Source organism: Coturnix japonica, chromosome 19, assembly GCF_001577835.2.
Source record: "Coturnix japonica isolate 7356 chromosome 19, Coturnix japonica 2.1, whole genome shotgun sequence".
NCBI classification, from domain to species: Eukaryota; Metazoa; Chordata; class Aves; order Galliformes; family Phasianidae; genus Coturnix; species Coturnix japonica.
Genome location: NC_029534.1, coordinates 4,026,213 through 4,039,585, shown reverse-complemented (window position 1 = coordinate 4,039,585; position 13,373 = coordinate 4,026,213). Strand labels below are relative to the sequence as shown.

The 13,373-nt window shown below is 44.0% G+C and overlaps 1 protein-coding gene across 9 annotated transcripts in view; it reads left to right on the top strand.

The window, feature by feature from the left end:
• MYO1C (myosin IC) overlaps window positions 1-13,373 on the top strand; it is a 49,763-nt gene that overhangs the window by 19,405 nt on the left and 16,985 nt on the right. For 4 of the 9 annotated variants that reach the window (XM_032448479.1, XM_032448483.1, XM_032448480.1 and 1 more), the window contains exons 2-3: window positions 10,242-10,397; window positions 11,010-11,125. In XM_032448479.1, coding sequence (XP_032304370.1) covers window positions 10,272-10,397; window positions 11,010-11,125 — 242 coding nt within the window. In that variant the 5' untranslated portion in view covers window positions 10,242-10,271. Of the gene's footprint in view, window positions 1-2,129; window positions 2,271-9,910; window positions 10,089-10,241; window positions 10,398-11,009; window positions 11,137-13,373 lie in introns of those variants that run through there. The other 5 variants (XM_032448478.1, XM_015880445.2, XM_032448482.1 and 2 more) reach the window with 5 other exon arrangements.

Below are 13,373 nucleotides of genomic sequence, written 5' to 3'. Positions count from 1 at the left end.
CCTTGGGTCAGAGCTAATTAGAGAGCAGCGCTGAGCACTGAACCACTGACAGCATCTGCTACATTTCTTGGGTTTTAAATAGCTTCCTACTGAGCAGTGGCCACGCGTGGCCTTGAGTTACTTTACTTGCTTTACTTCAAAGCTTTTTAGCTTCTTGCTTTAGTTAGTTTCATAGAAGAACAGTATCAAGCAGAGCTGGCTCCAAATAGTGCCAGCCATGAATTATCAGCCATCAGACTTAGGGTTGATTTTGTAGCTCTGTTTGTTCAATGATTAGAGAAGCTGCCTTTTGGTGCTGCAGAATTTGGCTGATGAGTGCCACGTGGGACCACTTTATATGGATTCCCACAGCTGAGCTGCTTGTAATGTTGGTTCTGGGTAGATGAGCAGAATGGGGTTTGTTCTGCAGTTCTGTGTGCTGCATGGGGTCCCACACTCATGTCTGAACCAAGGCTGAACCATGACCTGGATTTCAGAAGTATTTGAGCTGATGGTACAGTCTCCTGTTTTCAGAAGATCATTTTCCCCTTGACCACATTCCAATGAGAACTAAGCCTTGAGTTTGGGTTGGGCTCTCTGTAGATGTGTGCATTTAGAGTGGATGGCACCTGAATATTCAGCTGATGGGTTTGTAATGACGCACCAAGTTTGAAACCTCTGAGCTGCAGGTGCAGATTAGGTGTTCTGTGTGTGGGCAATGCTTTGTACACAGGATAAACCTGCATTGAATTTGCAGCCATTTGTCAAGCTCCTTGCTAATTGTAGAGTCACACACGATGAAACATTTGATGAGAGAGGCCTGTTAAGAGCATAGAATAAAGGATAATGGGCGACAATACGCTCTGTGTGGATTATGACTGTGTTGTGAGACTTGCAGACAGAAACCCATCTTTTCCATTAGCCACTAAGAGTCACGTCAATTGGATGACCAATTTTATTGTTGCTGATGCTTGGAAATGGCAGAGCATGGGACAGAAGTGTGTATGCGAGGGTCTGTCTGCCCACTAGGCAGCTGTGTAGCTTAGACCACTGAGGAGCAAAATAACAGAATCACTGAACAGTTTGGATTGGGAAGGACCTGTGGGAGACTCTGGTGCAACCCTGCTTTAAAGCAGGGCTGATTTAGATCAGATTGCTCAGCCTTTGTCCAATTGAATCTTGGGTATTTCCAAGCGTGGAGTTTCACAACTTTTGGGGGCCTCTATTGTGGTATTTGATGGCTGTTATAGTAGGTTAAAAAAATGTCATAATATCTCCTTGGAATTTCCCTGCTCTCCACTTTGTCATTGCCTCTTGTCCTTTCACTTCCACTTGATGCATATGCAAAGGCAAATATACATTTTGATTTCTGTCAATGCCCTCATCTCAGGGCACTGATGGTTTTCACAGCCTCGGTGTAGTGATGGCCAATATGCCCTGATGACCCGCAGGGCAGAGAAATGTGCCACTTGTGATTGCAGTGCATGGTGATTAAAGGCAACAGGGGCTTCACCGTGCCCAGTAATGGAGTGTCCTATGTGGCAGTGCTGGTTATTTGGTGACGAGAGCTTCCATAGAAAGTGGGTGTTCTGAGAGCGGGTGTCTGCAAATGCTTGGGAATAAATATTGCTGAGCAAATATACCGAGTCCTTGCAAGGACGGACAAGGCAGACTGTGTTACCTGTGGACTCTTTGCGGTCCTGTGACTTGCTGAGAGAATGATGACAAGTGGAATTATAATTATACTATAATTGCCCAGGAGGTTCTGCTGTGGTTGGGGTGAGTCTGGAGTGGATACGGGGAGCCCTCTTGATACAGCTGCTGCTGTTTCAGTGCAGAAAGGAATTACCGTAGCGGAGCAAATGGCTTCCTGTCCTGTTTGCTGTGGTTTGGCTTGTTGGGCTGCACACCAGTTTTTCCATCACCCGTGATTACTTTTCTTTCCGTTTTTCCCCCCATTGGGTTGCAGGGACCCAGCTGCAGGCTGAAGGCAGAGGACAGCCGACTTCTTTCCTCTCCCCATGTGTGCTGTGTGTCCCCTCGTAGCAAGGGGAGGAGAGTTCCCCTCCCTTCCATTGTAAAACGCCCTCTCTAGGATGCTCCAGTAGGAGCTGGTGGGAGGGAAGGAGTTCTGACTGCGCTGAAAATGTCATTAAAAAAAAAAAAAAAAAAGGGCAACTGACAGAAGAGAGAATTTGTCCTCAGATTCCTGCTTTATGCAGCGGCGTAAACCAAGTCTCTGAAAGTGCTGAGAGAGCTGGAAGGAGTCAGAGATGAAGTACAGAGGCGCGGTAAGCTTTATTTTACTGCTTTGATATTTGTGCGGTTTTCGGCTGTGTGCTTCTCCGTCTTGTCTAGACTGAGAGGAAGAGAAATAAGTTTAGAAGGTTTCAGCATAAGAGTGGAATGTTTGAGCCCGCTTTAGTGGGAAGGTTACTTGAAAGTGGTTGGAATAGGGGAAAAAACCAAACAGAACATAAATGTATTGAGGCAGCAGTGAAGGTGGGAGTTCGGAAAGTGGGAAGTGAGGGCTTAGCAGCACGTTGTGTTAGGGGAGAAGAAAGGGTGGAGCTTTTGCTTGGGTGGAGGGGACACAAGCCTGGGAGTACCGTGGTGGTGGGCACTGGTTGTGTCCCACCCAGGGACTGTGCCCATGAGTACAGACTGCCACAGGGAATGGCAGGAAATACCTGCTGAAGGACTCACTGCCATTCTGTCCCTCTGGGATGTATTTACTTTAGCACAACTTTGTCCATGCTTTAGCGGCAGCCAGGAAGCCTGAGTCTGTGCGCAGCACAGCAGAGCTACCCAGAGCTTTGAAATGTGTAGCAAATGATGGAGGAAATTAGGGTTATTACATAGAAAACATGAAAAAGAGAGGAGAAAAAGTAACATACTATGTAATTTGACAGTGAGGGCAGAACACGAGCTCCTGTTCTCTGTGCGGTAACGTAGGAACAGGGGCATTCCATTTGGTTAAAAGCTGTCAAATGTTTGTGATTGCTGTCAAATGCAGTGATTACTGTCATACAGTTTGTAGTTGTGCCACGGAATTCACTGACCCTGGAAGATGCTGAGGTCAAGAATTTAACATTATTAAAAAGGGGGAAAAAGTGGATGTGGGGTTTTGTCTGGATGAGAATATCCAAAGCTTTAATTGGTTAAGTTTGCAAATCTGGGAGGAGAAGGAATGAAGACAACTCAGTTCTAGGTTTAAACAATTCTCCAACTGTTGAACTGGGGCCAGAGTATCCCATAACTGCTCAACCTGGAGATCCTTGCATCTTTCCCAAGGAGTCCATCTGATGCTGAGCTCTGCATGAGGAACTCTGTCCATGCCAAAGGGAAGCACAGAGCTTCTGGAGGACCTGCCTGCCTGCTCCCAGCAGCACGATGCATTTATAGGTGGAGTGCATTGTGCTTAAGGATTGTGGTTGGCTTTCTCTTGGCACAGAGGATGGTAGGAGGCAGCCAACCTGTGTCCAGCAACACAATACAGAAACAGTAGTTTTTTAGGGTGATAGCAGTGGTGTTGTCTAGGGTGGTGGTTTGATATTCTCCTAGAGAGCATGTGGGTGTGGAAGTGCCCTTCGCATGCACTGAGAATGCATTGCAGTGCTTGCCCTGTTTGGAAAGTTTTACTGTGTTTGAAAGACATAATGGTCTGAAATGGTTGTGTGGGGCGTGTGGAATCCAGGGCAGAAGGTGGGAATCTCTAGTGCGGGGAAAGGCAGAGTACACCAAGAATAACAGTGAGTCACACAGTGTACAAATATGCGAGAGAGAAGAAAGAATGTGTTCATTTAGAGAAGACTACAACAGCAGTTAGCAAAAAGCAGGGAATGGGGCCACAAGGTCAGCACCCCATTGCTGCGGGCTGGGAACAAGTCCAAGCCATGGTGCTTATCTGTAGGCTGATGTTTGAGTTTCTGTTCCCTTCTCACCTGCTTTGTCTGATGCAGAGGTGGTGGCAGAAGTTCTCTGGAAGTGTTGTGGAAGGGCAGTGGTTCCAATGTTTGCTCTTTCTGCCATCTGTTTGTCTTCTGAAGCTTCTGCTGGACCTGAGCTCACAGGTAGCACTGCTGTGTATATTGAAATCAGCAACATCTATCAACTAGCAACAGCTTTATGCCACCTGTTCAGGAGCAAAAATGTCAGGTCCTTAAATACAGGAATTCACTTTATTCACATTTCCAGCCTTGTTCGTGTTCCTGGTTTGCCTCATTCATTTTTCTTACCACTCTTTTATATTGAGCTTCTTGATTGAAACATGAGCATCCCTTCTTGGGGAAAACATTTTTTCTCTCCTTCATATTAGTTCTTTAAACTTATTCTTTTCAGTTATAATCTCTTCTCTATATCCAGTCTTTCTTCCTCCATCCCAAAGGTGTATCATCAGGAAAATATGTTTAAATATTGAACAAACAACATTTCCTGCTTCTCGTGCAAATCTCCGTGGCTCCATTTGGTTTACAGCTAATTGTTATTTGCATTTCTAATTTACATTTGAGCTCCTTGGATAGATTTCTATTATAAATATTGCAAGTGTCAAACGCCATTGATTGATATATTAGGAGTGGTAATTAACTGCAGCAGCACCCACACCCTGCATTATTATTTTTCAGAAGAATGAATTTTACTTTCACAGTTCTATCTCTCTGTGACCTACATGCATTTAATAGACACTTAAAATATGCACACAGTGTGATTACATTGCTCACGTTCCCCATTCTGCTTTGCATTTTAGGGTGGGAGATTAAATGTAGCTTGGAGAAGGGGAGGCAGGACTTGTAGCTTCCAGGCAGATTGATGCTAGAGACATAATAAATCTTGGGGAGGGCAAAATAAGCTCGCTTCCCCTATATTTCTGATTATGTAAAGTTTTAATGTACTCCAGCTTGTCTCTGCTTAAAATATGGAAGACTTCAAAATAAATACTTTACAGGAATTAGACAAGGAAGTGGCATTTGTCTCTCCCTAATATGATTTCTTGCATAGTGGTTGTCATAGCTAAATCCATTCAATGTGTGTTTTGGGATCAGGTGGGAAGTATCAGAGGGAGAACCGAGTTCTTGCATGGGCAAAGTGCACCCAACTCCAGACGTTCCTTTGTTGGAGATGTATTGCTCTAAAAGAAGCAAGAATTAAAAGAAATCATTCTGCTATAAATGGGCCTTGAGTGGCAGCTGCTGGCACAGTAATCTCTTTCACAAGTTAAAGTTGTTCCCTTTATATCCGCTATTCCATGTTCTCAGTGTTTTTATCTGGTTTTCATCTCGTTCAGTCTGACCATCTCAAGTGCTTGACTAAGATCCCTTGACTCAGATCCACTTGTTGTTTTCATTGTTGCTTTCTCAGTATGAAAGGGAAGAAGAGCTTTCCCATTCTGCACCTCTGGAATTGAAGCCCTGGATAAAGTAGTTGCTTTTATTCTGCTTTGCTGTCTAGCTCATGCCCTGCCCAAACCCTTTCCCAAGCTGAACAGCTCAGTAGAAATCAGAGATTTTTATTTTCCTTCCTGCAGCTCTGGAATGACGCTGAAGAATGTTATGCTATCCAGGAGACAAATGTGCTTTAAGTGTCACCTCCACACAAGAAGTTCACAGAAAATACAGAATCTAATCTGTATTTTCCTTCCCACTTAAATTTGGTTCTTGCCTGTATTTCCGTTCCCGGCTTTGTAACTATTTCTGGAGCCCACAGATCAATCATCTTTCACTTGAGACCGAGATAAAGATGCCTCTTTCTATATGCACCAGCTTCCTGCAGCTCAGTGCAAGTCTCCTGGTCTGCTGAGTGGTTACTGGCTAATCTGTAATAATGTTCTGTCAGAGGAAAATACTAAAACACGCGTCTTAGATTTAGAAGGAGAAATCCAATTTCTGTTGTGTGATGTTTCATTCTACATCAGATGATTATAAATCATCCCCACGTAGGACCAATTTGCTATGAGAGCTGCAGGTGTCTTCCCATCAATCATTGAGGGATGTTCCTGGAGGAGGGAGAGCTGCATGAGCCACAGGCAGCACTTCTGTGTCTGGAATTGCTGTGTCAGTGCTGAGATACACCTCTGGGAAAGGGGAGGTAGGAAATTGTGCTATTAAAGACTTCTTCCTCCATACACGTTGGGATACTGCTTGTTGCACTGCTATAGACCAAAGCTGTGATGTGAGTTACTTGCTCAGTTCATGTCAGCCCTGATCTTCTGTGCTGGTGGCGAAGAATTGCTCTCCATCTTCTTCCTTCACTAAGGGAAATTTCTCAGCTGTTACTCAATCAGTCTGAACACTCTCGTGCTTTGGAACTTGTTGTGCTGAGGTCAGAAAGCCTTGGGTTTTGTTTTCAAGGCGTATTGGATCTCCAAGTCCTAAGCAGAGGAAAGTCTTTATCACGTTTTAGCAGTTAACATAGTTTGAAAGTAAAATATTTGTTTATACCCTCACAATACTGAGTCAGAGATTTACCAGCTCAGTTTAGGAAACTCAGTGGCACAGTCTAAAGTGCTTTTGTACTCGTAGGTGCTGCTTGTAAGGGTATTTTCTGATCTTGTTGACTCTTGTATGAACACAAAGGAAGGCTGGAACCTCAGCCAACATAAACCTGGCTCTGCAGGCCGCATTGAGCAGCACCAATTGACATCAGCTGAGAGTCGCTCCCAAAATGTAATCGCATGGAAGAAAAAGGCATGTGGAAGTTGCACCGCTTTGGTAATTGCACTGGCTTGGTCCCACCATTCAGGAGTGACAGCTTTTCCTTTCCTGGCACAAAGCCACTGTTGTGCTGATGGTTCTGGATAAGAGATTAAAAGCAAAAAGTAGGTTAGAATAGTGTGGGAATGAGTCCCTTGGAGCTGTACCTCAGGGTGGGTTCAAGAACCTACTGCAGTGGGTTTGTACTCCCTCAAGCAGGAGTGACCATTAGGAGCTGATTTTAGTAAGGCAGAGTTTCAGTCAGAAGACACGGGCACTCCTAAGCCACAGGCACTAAGATCACGTTGAGATGGCTCAGATTTTTGCAGTTCCATGCTGGGTGTGAGTAAGTGTGCCTTAAGTAAGGCATTGCCATGGTATATCCTACAAAGGTTGGGATCCTTAGCCTGGTCCTTTCGTTGGTCCTGCTGTGAGAACAGCTCATGCACCACTGTGCTCCTGTAGCAGCTTCAAGCAAAAGTGATTCTCACAAGAAAGGATCTAATCAAACCCTCACAGCCCATATTCTCCTAATTATAAGGAATACTTACTCCCTACTTCAGGGCTTTCAGAACTGTCCAAGCTGATCACTTGCATAGCATAGACCAGAGGATGCTTTAAATGAACAGAGCATCAGCTGGATGTGTTTTGGCAGAGATAAATCTATATATTCAAAACAGGTCTTGCTGCAAAGGTGCTAAAGGTGCTGGTCCTGTTGCTGTTCTAATAGTCAATTAGCTTTGCTGTAATATTCTTTTAACACCTAGACAGGGTTTTCTAGCATTAATTTACAGCCACCAGATTTGATGGCTGCCTACCCACACAAAATAACTAACATCTTAGTTATTTTAATTTATCCAGTGCCTCACTGTCACGTTCATCGTTCAGTAGGAACATATGGTCATCTTTGTGACTATTTTTTCCCCCTAAATAGTATCTTCTTTGCCCACTTTCTTCCTTCAGCATGACTGTTCTGTTTCCATTTTTAGAAATGATTTATTTTCCCCTCCTTCAACATTGCATCTGTTGAAGTTACTGGTAGTGAAATAGTTGGTGTGGGCACTTCAGGTTGGTGGTAGGTGTGGACATAAGCAATAAAATCCTGAAATGGTGGCATGGAGGAGCATGTTTAGTGGTGGTTTATGACTGATATATTGCATTTGCATTGAATTTAGGCTTGGGAGAGTACAGTGCTGCCTGAAGTTTAAATTCTGGATCGTGGAGAGAGGGTAACCTGGTCACATTTAAATGTAGCTAAAAAGATGCATTTCCTTGTGGGTTTTTCTTTCTATAAAGGACTGAAAAATGTGGGCGTTTATTTTGTTCACACTGAGAGAGATTGGACTTCAATAAGAGGAATAAAGCATGGAGCAAACTGGAAGCTGCTTAGGCTTAAATGCCTGTCCCAAAGGAGGCAGCTGCAGCAGCGTTCTGTGTTGGAAGTGGGATGGATCGCTTCTTCCTTAGGCTGGCTGCCTGCAGCTGGGATCAGTTTGTCCTGAGCTCAGGGGAGTGGCTGATGAAAGAGCTGCTGAAACTGCTAAGTGATGTTTTCTGTGAAAGTCTTCAGAATTATATAAACTTGGATTAACTGTGCCAGGGTGGAAGTTTCTCAGTCAGTTTTTTGAGGCAGCTGTTTTAAAACTGCATTCATAAGCTCGGCCACTTGGAAGCTACTGGTTTTCTCTTTTGTTGCCACCTTTGGTCCCATCACCTTTTCCAAAAGCTGCTCCAGAATTGCATGGCTATGACATAAGCTTTCTCATTTCTAGGCAGTGTTTATTTGTATGTGGCTTATCCCTATTCTGCTTTGTTTGAGGTTTTTTTTAGACAACCTTGTCTTCTACCTCACCACCTTTCCACTTTACCTTGGCAAAAGGGATTGAAAAAGTCAGCAAAGCACTTTGCTTGAAGGCATGGAAGAGTTGGCTTGGAAAGCCTGGACATTTAAGGAGGATCTCTATGCCAGTACCTGCAGAATTCTCTCAAGCTTGATCTTTGAGAGCTTAGAAATCAAACCATGAGACCAACTTAAAATAAAAACTGAAATTGTGTTTCTCTGTTATGTTTGAGCCATTAGAGTGGATCTGGATTTGAGATTTCCTAGTGGTAATTAGTAGGAGCTTGTTTTTCTCTTCAAAAGCTGCTGGTTTCATGCAGTGACTTATGCCTGGGCACTGAGCTTTCAGGAAGGAGCCAGTTAGAACTTGCAGTTAGAAGTTGGGAAAACTACTTTTGTCAGTGCTAGGTAAGCCTGTGCAAATGCAAGTTGAGGGGATTTGTGCTCCTTTGGGCCCATATTTATGCTTTAGTGGGTCTTTCCTTTATTACTACTTAACAAATCTTGAGCTCAACTTTCTTCTGACCAAAGTTGCTTTTATTTTTTCCTTGCGAGCCATCAGTCCCTGTGCTCTGACCACTGTTATATCTTCAGAAAGAGCAGAAAGGAAATACCTGGCAGTGTGAATCAGCAAAAATCACGCTCATCATTGTGCAGGAGGAGGACTTTGTTTTAGCAGCAGCCCAGCATTCCTGGGCTGTAAAACTGCTTTGGGAGGAGGTGACTGGACGTTGCTGTTAATGCATGAGCCTGAGAAGGAACAAACTGCAGTGGCATTTCTTCTAGTGGTGGGAATATCTCAGAATGTAGCAACTCTGCAATGCTACAATGCTGTAGGGAAATGATTTAAGGGAAGGATGCCTGCTGGGGGGAGTTTGCAAAGTGAGGATTTAAGAAGATGATAAGGAAATGCAGATAGATGTGAGGCGAATTGTTTAACACCTTGCATCTCCGATTTGTGTTGTCTCTTGTCTTTGCCTCGTACCCTGCGTCTAATTGCCTGTAGTAGAAATTTTCCCTGCAAGTAATGACTGAGTCACTCGGTGCCCATTTCCTCCCTTGTTTTAATGTGTGAGGCTGAATGAAGTAAGCGGTCAGCAGACCCATGTTTTCCAAAGATGGCTGTGTCTGAACCACACTGCACTGAAACCGTAACCTTTGAAAGAGCATCAGGGAGTAGAAGTTCCTTGCTGTATGGGATCGATGTTAGTGTCACAGTCTCAATTCATATCAGTAGAATGGGATGCAGAAGTGCCCTTTTCTCTTAGTTCTGTATTTTCCCAGAATTTCCCATTGGGGATCTCACTAAGGCTTCTCAGCTGATCTGCAGTGTGAAGCTGTTTGCTCATGAGATGAATCACTGTTAGTCAGAAAAGATTCCTTACCTCAAAATGACTTCCTGTTAAGAACTGAGAGAGAAAGAGAACAGAAGAGAGAGCACGTTTCAGTCTCCCAGTTTTATTCTCTTTATGAAACGCTTGTTTGATTTATGCATTTATTTAAAGTGATTGGAAGTTTGGCAATAACTTCTCCCCAGCGTTGGCTTCTCTTCCATCAAAACTATTACTGTAAACTAACTGATAAAGCATCGGTATACATGAACTAACATTTTTCACCAGCACTAGGGTTATTCTGATCTCCTATTTATAGGTTGTCCGTGAGTAATCCTTATGGATTCAGTGCACTGCATAAAAACCACAGCCGTCCCAACCTTGCTCTGCTTTTGGTTGCAGGGAGCAGGGACTAACGGTGTTCGTTTGACCATGGAGAGCGCCCTGACAGCCCGCGACCGCGTTGGGGTGCAGGATTTTGTCCTGCTGGAGAACTTCACCAGTGAAGCAGCATTCATTGAAAACCTACGGAAGCGCTTCAAGGAGAACCTGATCTACGTGAGTAACAGAGGAACAGGAGCCAGAGTGTCCATATGTGACCTGGGCTTGGGTAAATCAAATAGAAGACGTAGTGTAGCTTTGTTCAGTAGTTGGAGGGATCTGGAGATGATGGTATCAGCTTTAATAGACCCTGGTTGCTTGTGTCAGAACAAGTCTTGAATAGTGTCATGTTAATGCATGAAGGGACTCATTTGCAGTGCTTCAATTGAGGTCTGCGGGTGTTTACAGGTCCTGCCAGCACTGAAAACCCATCGCACACCACATTTCATGAATTCGCTCTGTAGTGGGTTGTCATTAACCCCAGGCTTGAACCCAATCCCGAGCAGTATATGAAAAATAATCCAATATTCTCACTTGGTAGAAGATCTAAAACCACTTGTAGGTGCTGTTAGTCTGGCAAGGATGACGTGTCTAGCATAACTCCTGCCATGTCATGCTGCTTGAAGAGGTCACTTTGTCTACCCTTGGTCTCTCTGGAAGCCTTTGGTGGCATCCCCTAGGCATGCAGTCCTTGTCAACAATGTGAGCCTTCAGAGCCGCTCTGTGGGCTCCCAGTGAACCCACTGCTGTTCCTTACGTAACCTCTTTATTTTGTGTTTTCTTTTCCAGACATACATTGGCTCGGTTCTGGTGTCTGTTAACCCATACAAGGAACTGGAAATCTACAGTAAACAGAACATGGAGCGATACCGTGGTGTCAGCTTCTATGAAGTTTCTCCCCACCTGTGAGTGGCCTGTGGGTAAACAGTGCAGTTTGTGTAATTCCCACGCAGGCATGTGCAATAGTGACATGTGAAAGCAAGCAAATAGGACTTCTTGTCCCAGATACAGCCCTAAAATCATAGGGATATGAGGGATCCTTTAAAGGGTGTGGTGTATGGCTCTTTCTATTCCTGTTTCCCTCTCCAAAGAGGATGAGTTGCCTTTGCAAGAGCAGTATTTGGAAAGGGAGGTGGTTCCTTCCTGGCTGGAGGAACAGAGCTGCTTACCCAGCCCTGGCAGGACAGGAGTTCATTGTTCCAGGGTTACTTGGGGTCTGCATGTCCGGGTTGTGAGTTTCCCCTGCTGCTATATCACTCATTTAGCATGAGGTTAACTAGGGGAAAGAGTATGTATATGTGTGCAGTGGTTTCATTCCTACCTCTGATGTTACAGCCTGACCAATATATATCTGGTATTTCCCCTGTTGCTAAGCTACCATGTGCCTGTTGGAACAAGGAATGTATTTATTTACATGGTCTGGCCTGGTGAGCATTCGCAATTTCCCATATTAAAAAAAAAAAAAAAAAGAAAGAAAGAAAAAAAAAAGAGGCTGAAAGTTATTTTTGAAAGCATTTGGATCTTTTTGTCAGACTGAAAGAGAAAGATGACTGGGAGCAGAGGACATTTGGCTCCATAATGTTTTCTTTCAGTGCCAAGGGCCAAACTCGGAGCACGTTTTGGAGAGAGCTTTTTCTTTTTCCCCTTCTTTTGGGATCTTGGAAGAGTAAATGATATTATTTTTGAGCAAACTATTTGGATTGTTTCTTATTATTGGCACATAATCCAGAAGAGTAAGCAAACCAGAATGTGCTACAGGCGCGGAGAGGGAGAGATGGCATCATTTCTTGGGAAAGTCTGAGCATTTGAAGCTGTGTTTGCTTTGATAAAACTCTGATTTTTACAGTGTTTCAGACTTCTTTCCTGGGTGTACGTGGAAGGCAGTTAAACCTGAATGACCAAGTTCTCCCTTTGAACTGGGTGTTACACGGTGTATATTGTTTGTGTGCCCTGAGCCTTAACTCTGCTGTGAGCTCTTGCAAACCCCTGTTGCCATGTGGGCTTCCTTCCATCCTGCTCTCCAGGCAGAGGCTCTTTGGCCTGTGATCTGGGCTCTCTTCATGGCTTTGTTGTCATTGGATAAAAATATTTGGGTGATCATTGGGTCTGTGGCTATTTTTTTGTCAGAGGGCTGAGCATGATGGCAATGGGAGTGTGCTGACATGGAGAGCCGAGCAGCTCTGCATTACACACAGTGATGTAAATCACAGAGCAGCTGATAATTTCTGATGCTGTCTTCTTCCTTGATGTAGCCCTATGAGGAAACTGTAAAACCTGCAGCTTGTGAGTTACAGCCCTTGAGAGCTGTGACACCAAATAGCAGCACTGCTCCAACTGGAGAAAGCAGTAATCATCGTCAACTGTTGCTATCATCCCATTAAAAGTCATTATATCATTGGATTATTAATTCCCTTTCAAATGTTCTGAGGAGCACTGAAAGGATCTGCAGTGTAGTACTCTGTGCATCCCCTTTTGCACTATTACAGGTGCCTTTTTCTTCTTTATCTGGTTCTAAACCAATTAGAGAAAGCTGAAATACTACCCTGTTAGTATTTATATTAAATACTCTGCCTCCCCGCTGTCAAAATAGTTTGGCCTGAGCTGTGGGTTTTCTGGGAAGCGTATCACATGCAGCCATCCAAAGGGGAAGATGTATCCCTCTGGTCTTGAAGCTTCCCAGAGTGCTGTGTCACATCCTGCCCTATTTAAAGCCCTATTTATAGTGGGGTTTGGAGATGGTGGCTACAAGTGGGACAGTGAGCATCTCCAAGTGAAAGGGATTCTGTAGGAGGTACACACAACTGTGAGCATTCTGCTCACCCTCAATGAAGACATGCAACCTAAAGGCAGTACTTAAAAACTCAATGAAAATTATATTTATTCGACTGACTGACTTTCAAAATACTTCAGGGACAGAACTTGAATGGGAAGACAAGGAGTTGATGAGTTTCATAGGGGTAAGCATGCAGTTGTGTTGCTAGGTAGCTCAGTGGTGTTGCCTTAGCACCAAGTATTAATAGACTTGAGAAGGCAACGGATGTTATTTTGGTGTGATCATATTTAATTAATTTCACAGCATGAGAGTTTAAAAAAACCAAAGTAAGAACCCAATGATTATTAAGACATTAATACGTACATGAAGACAGGTATGTG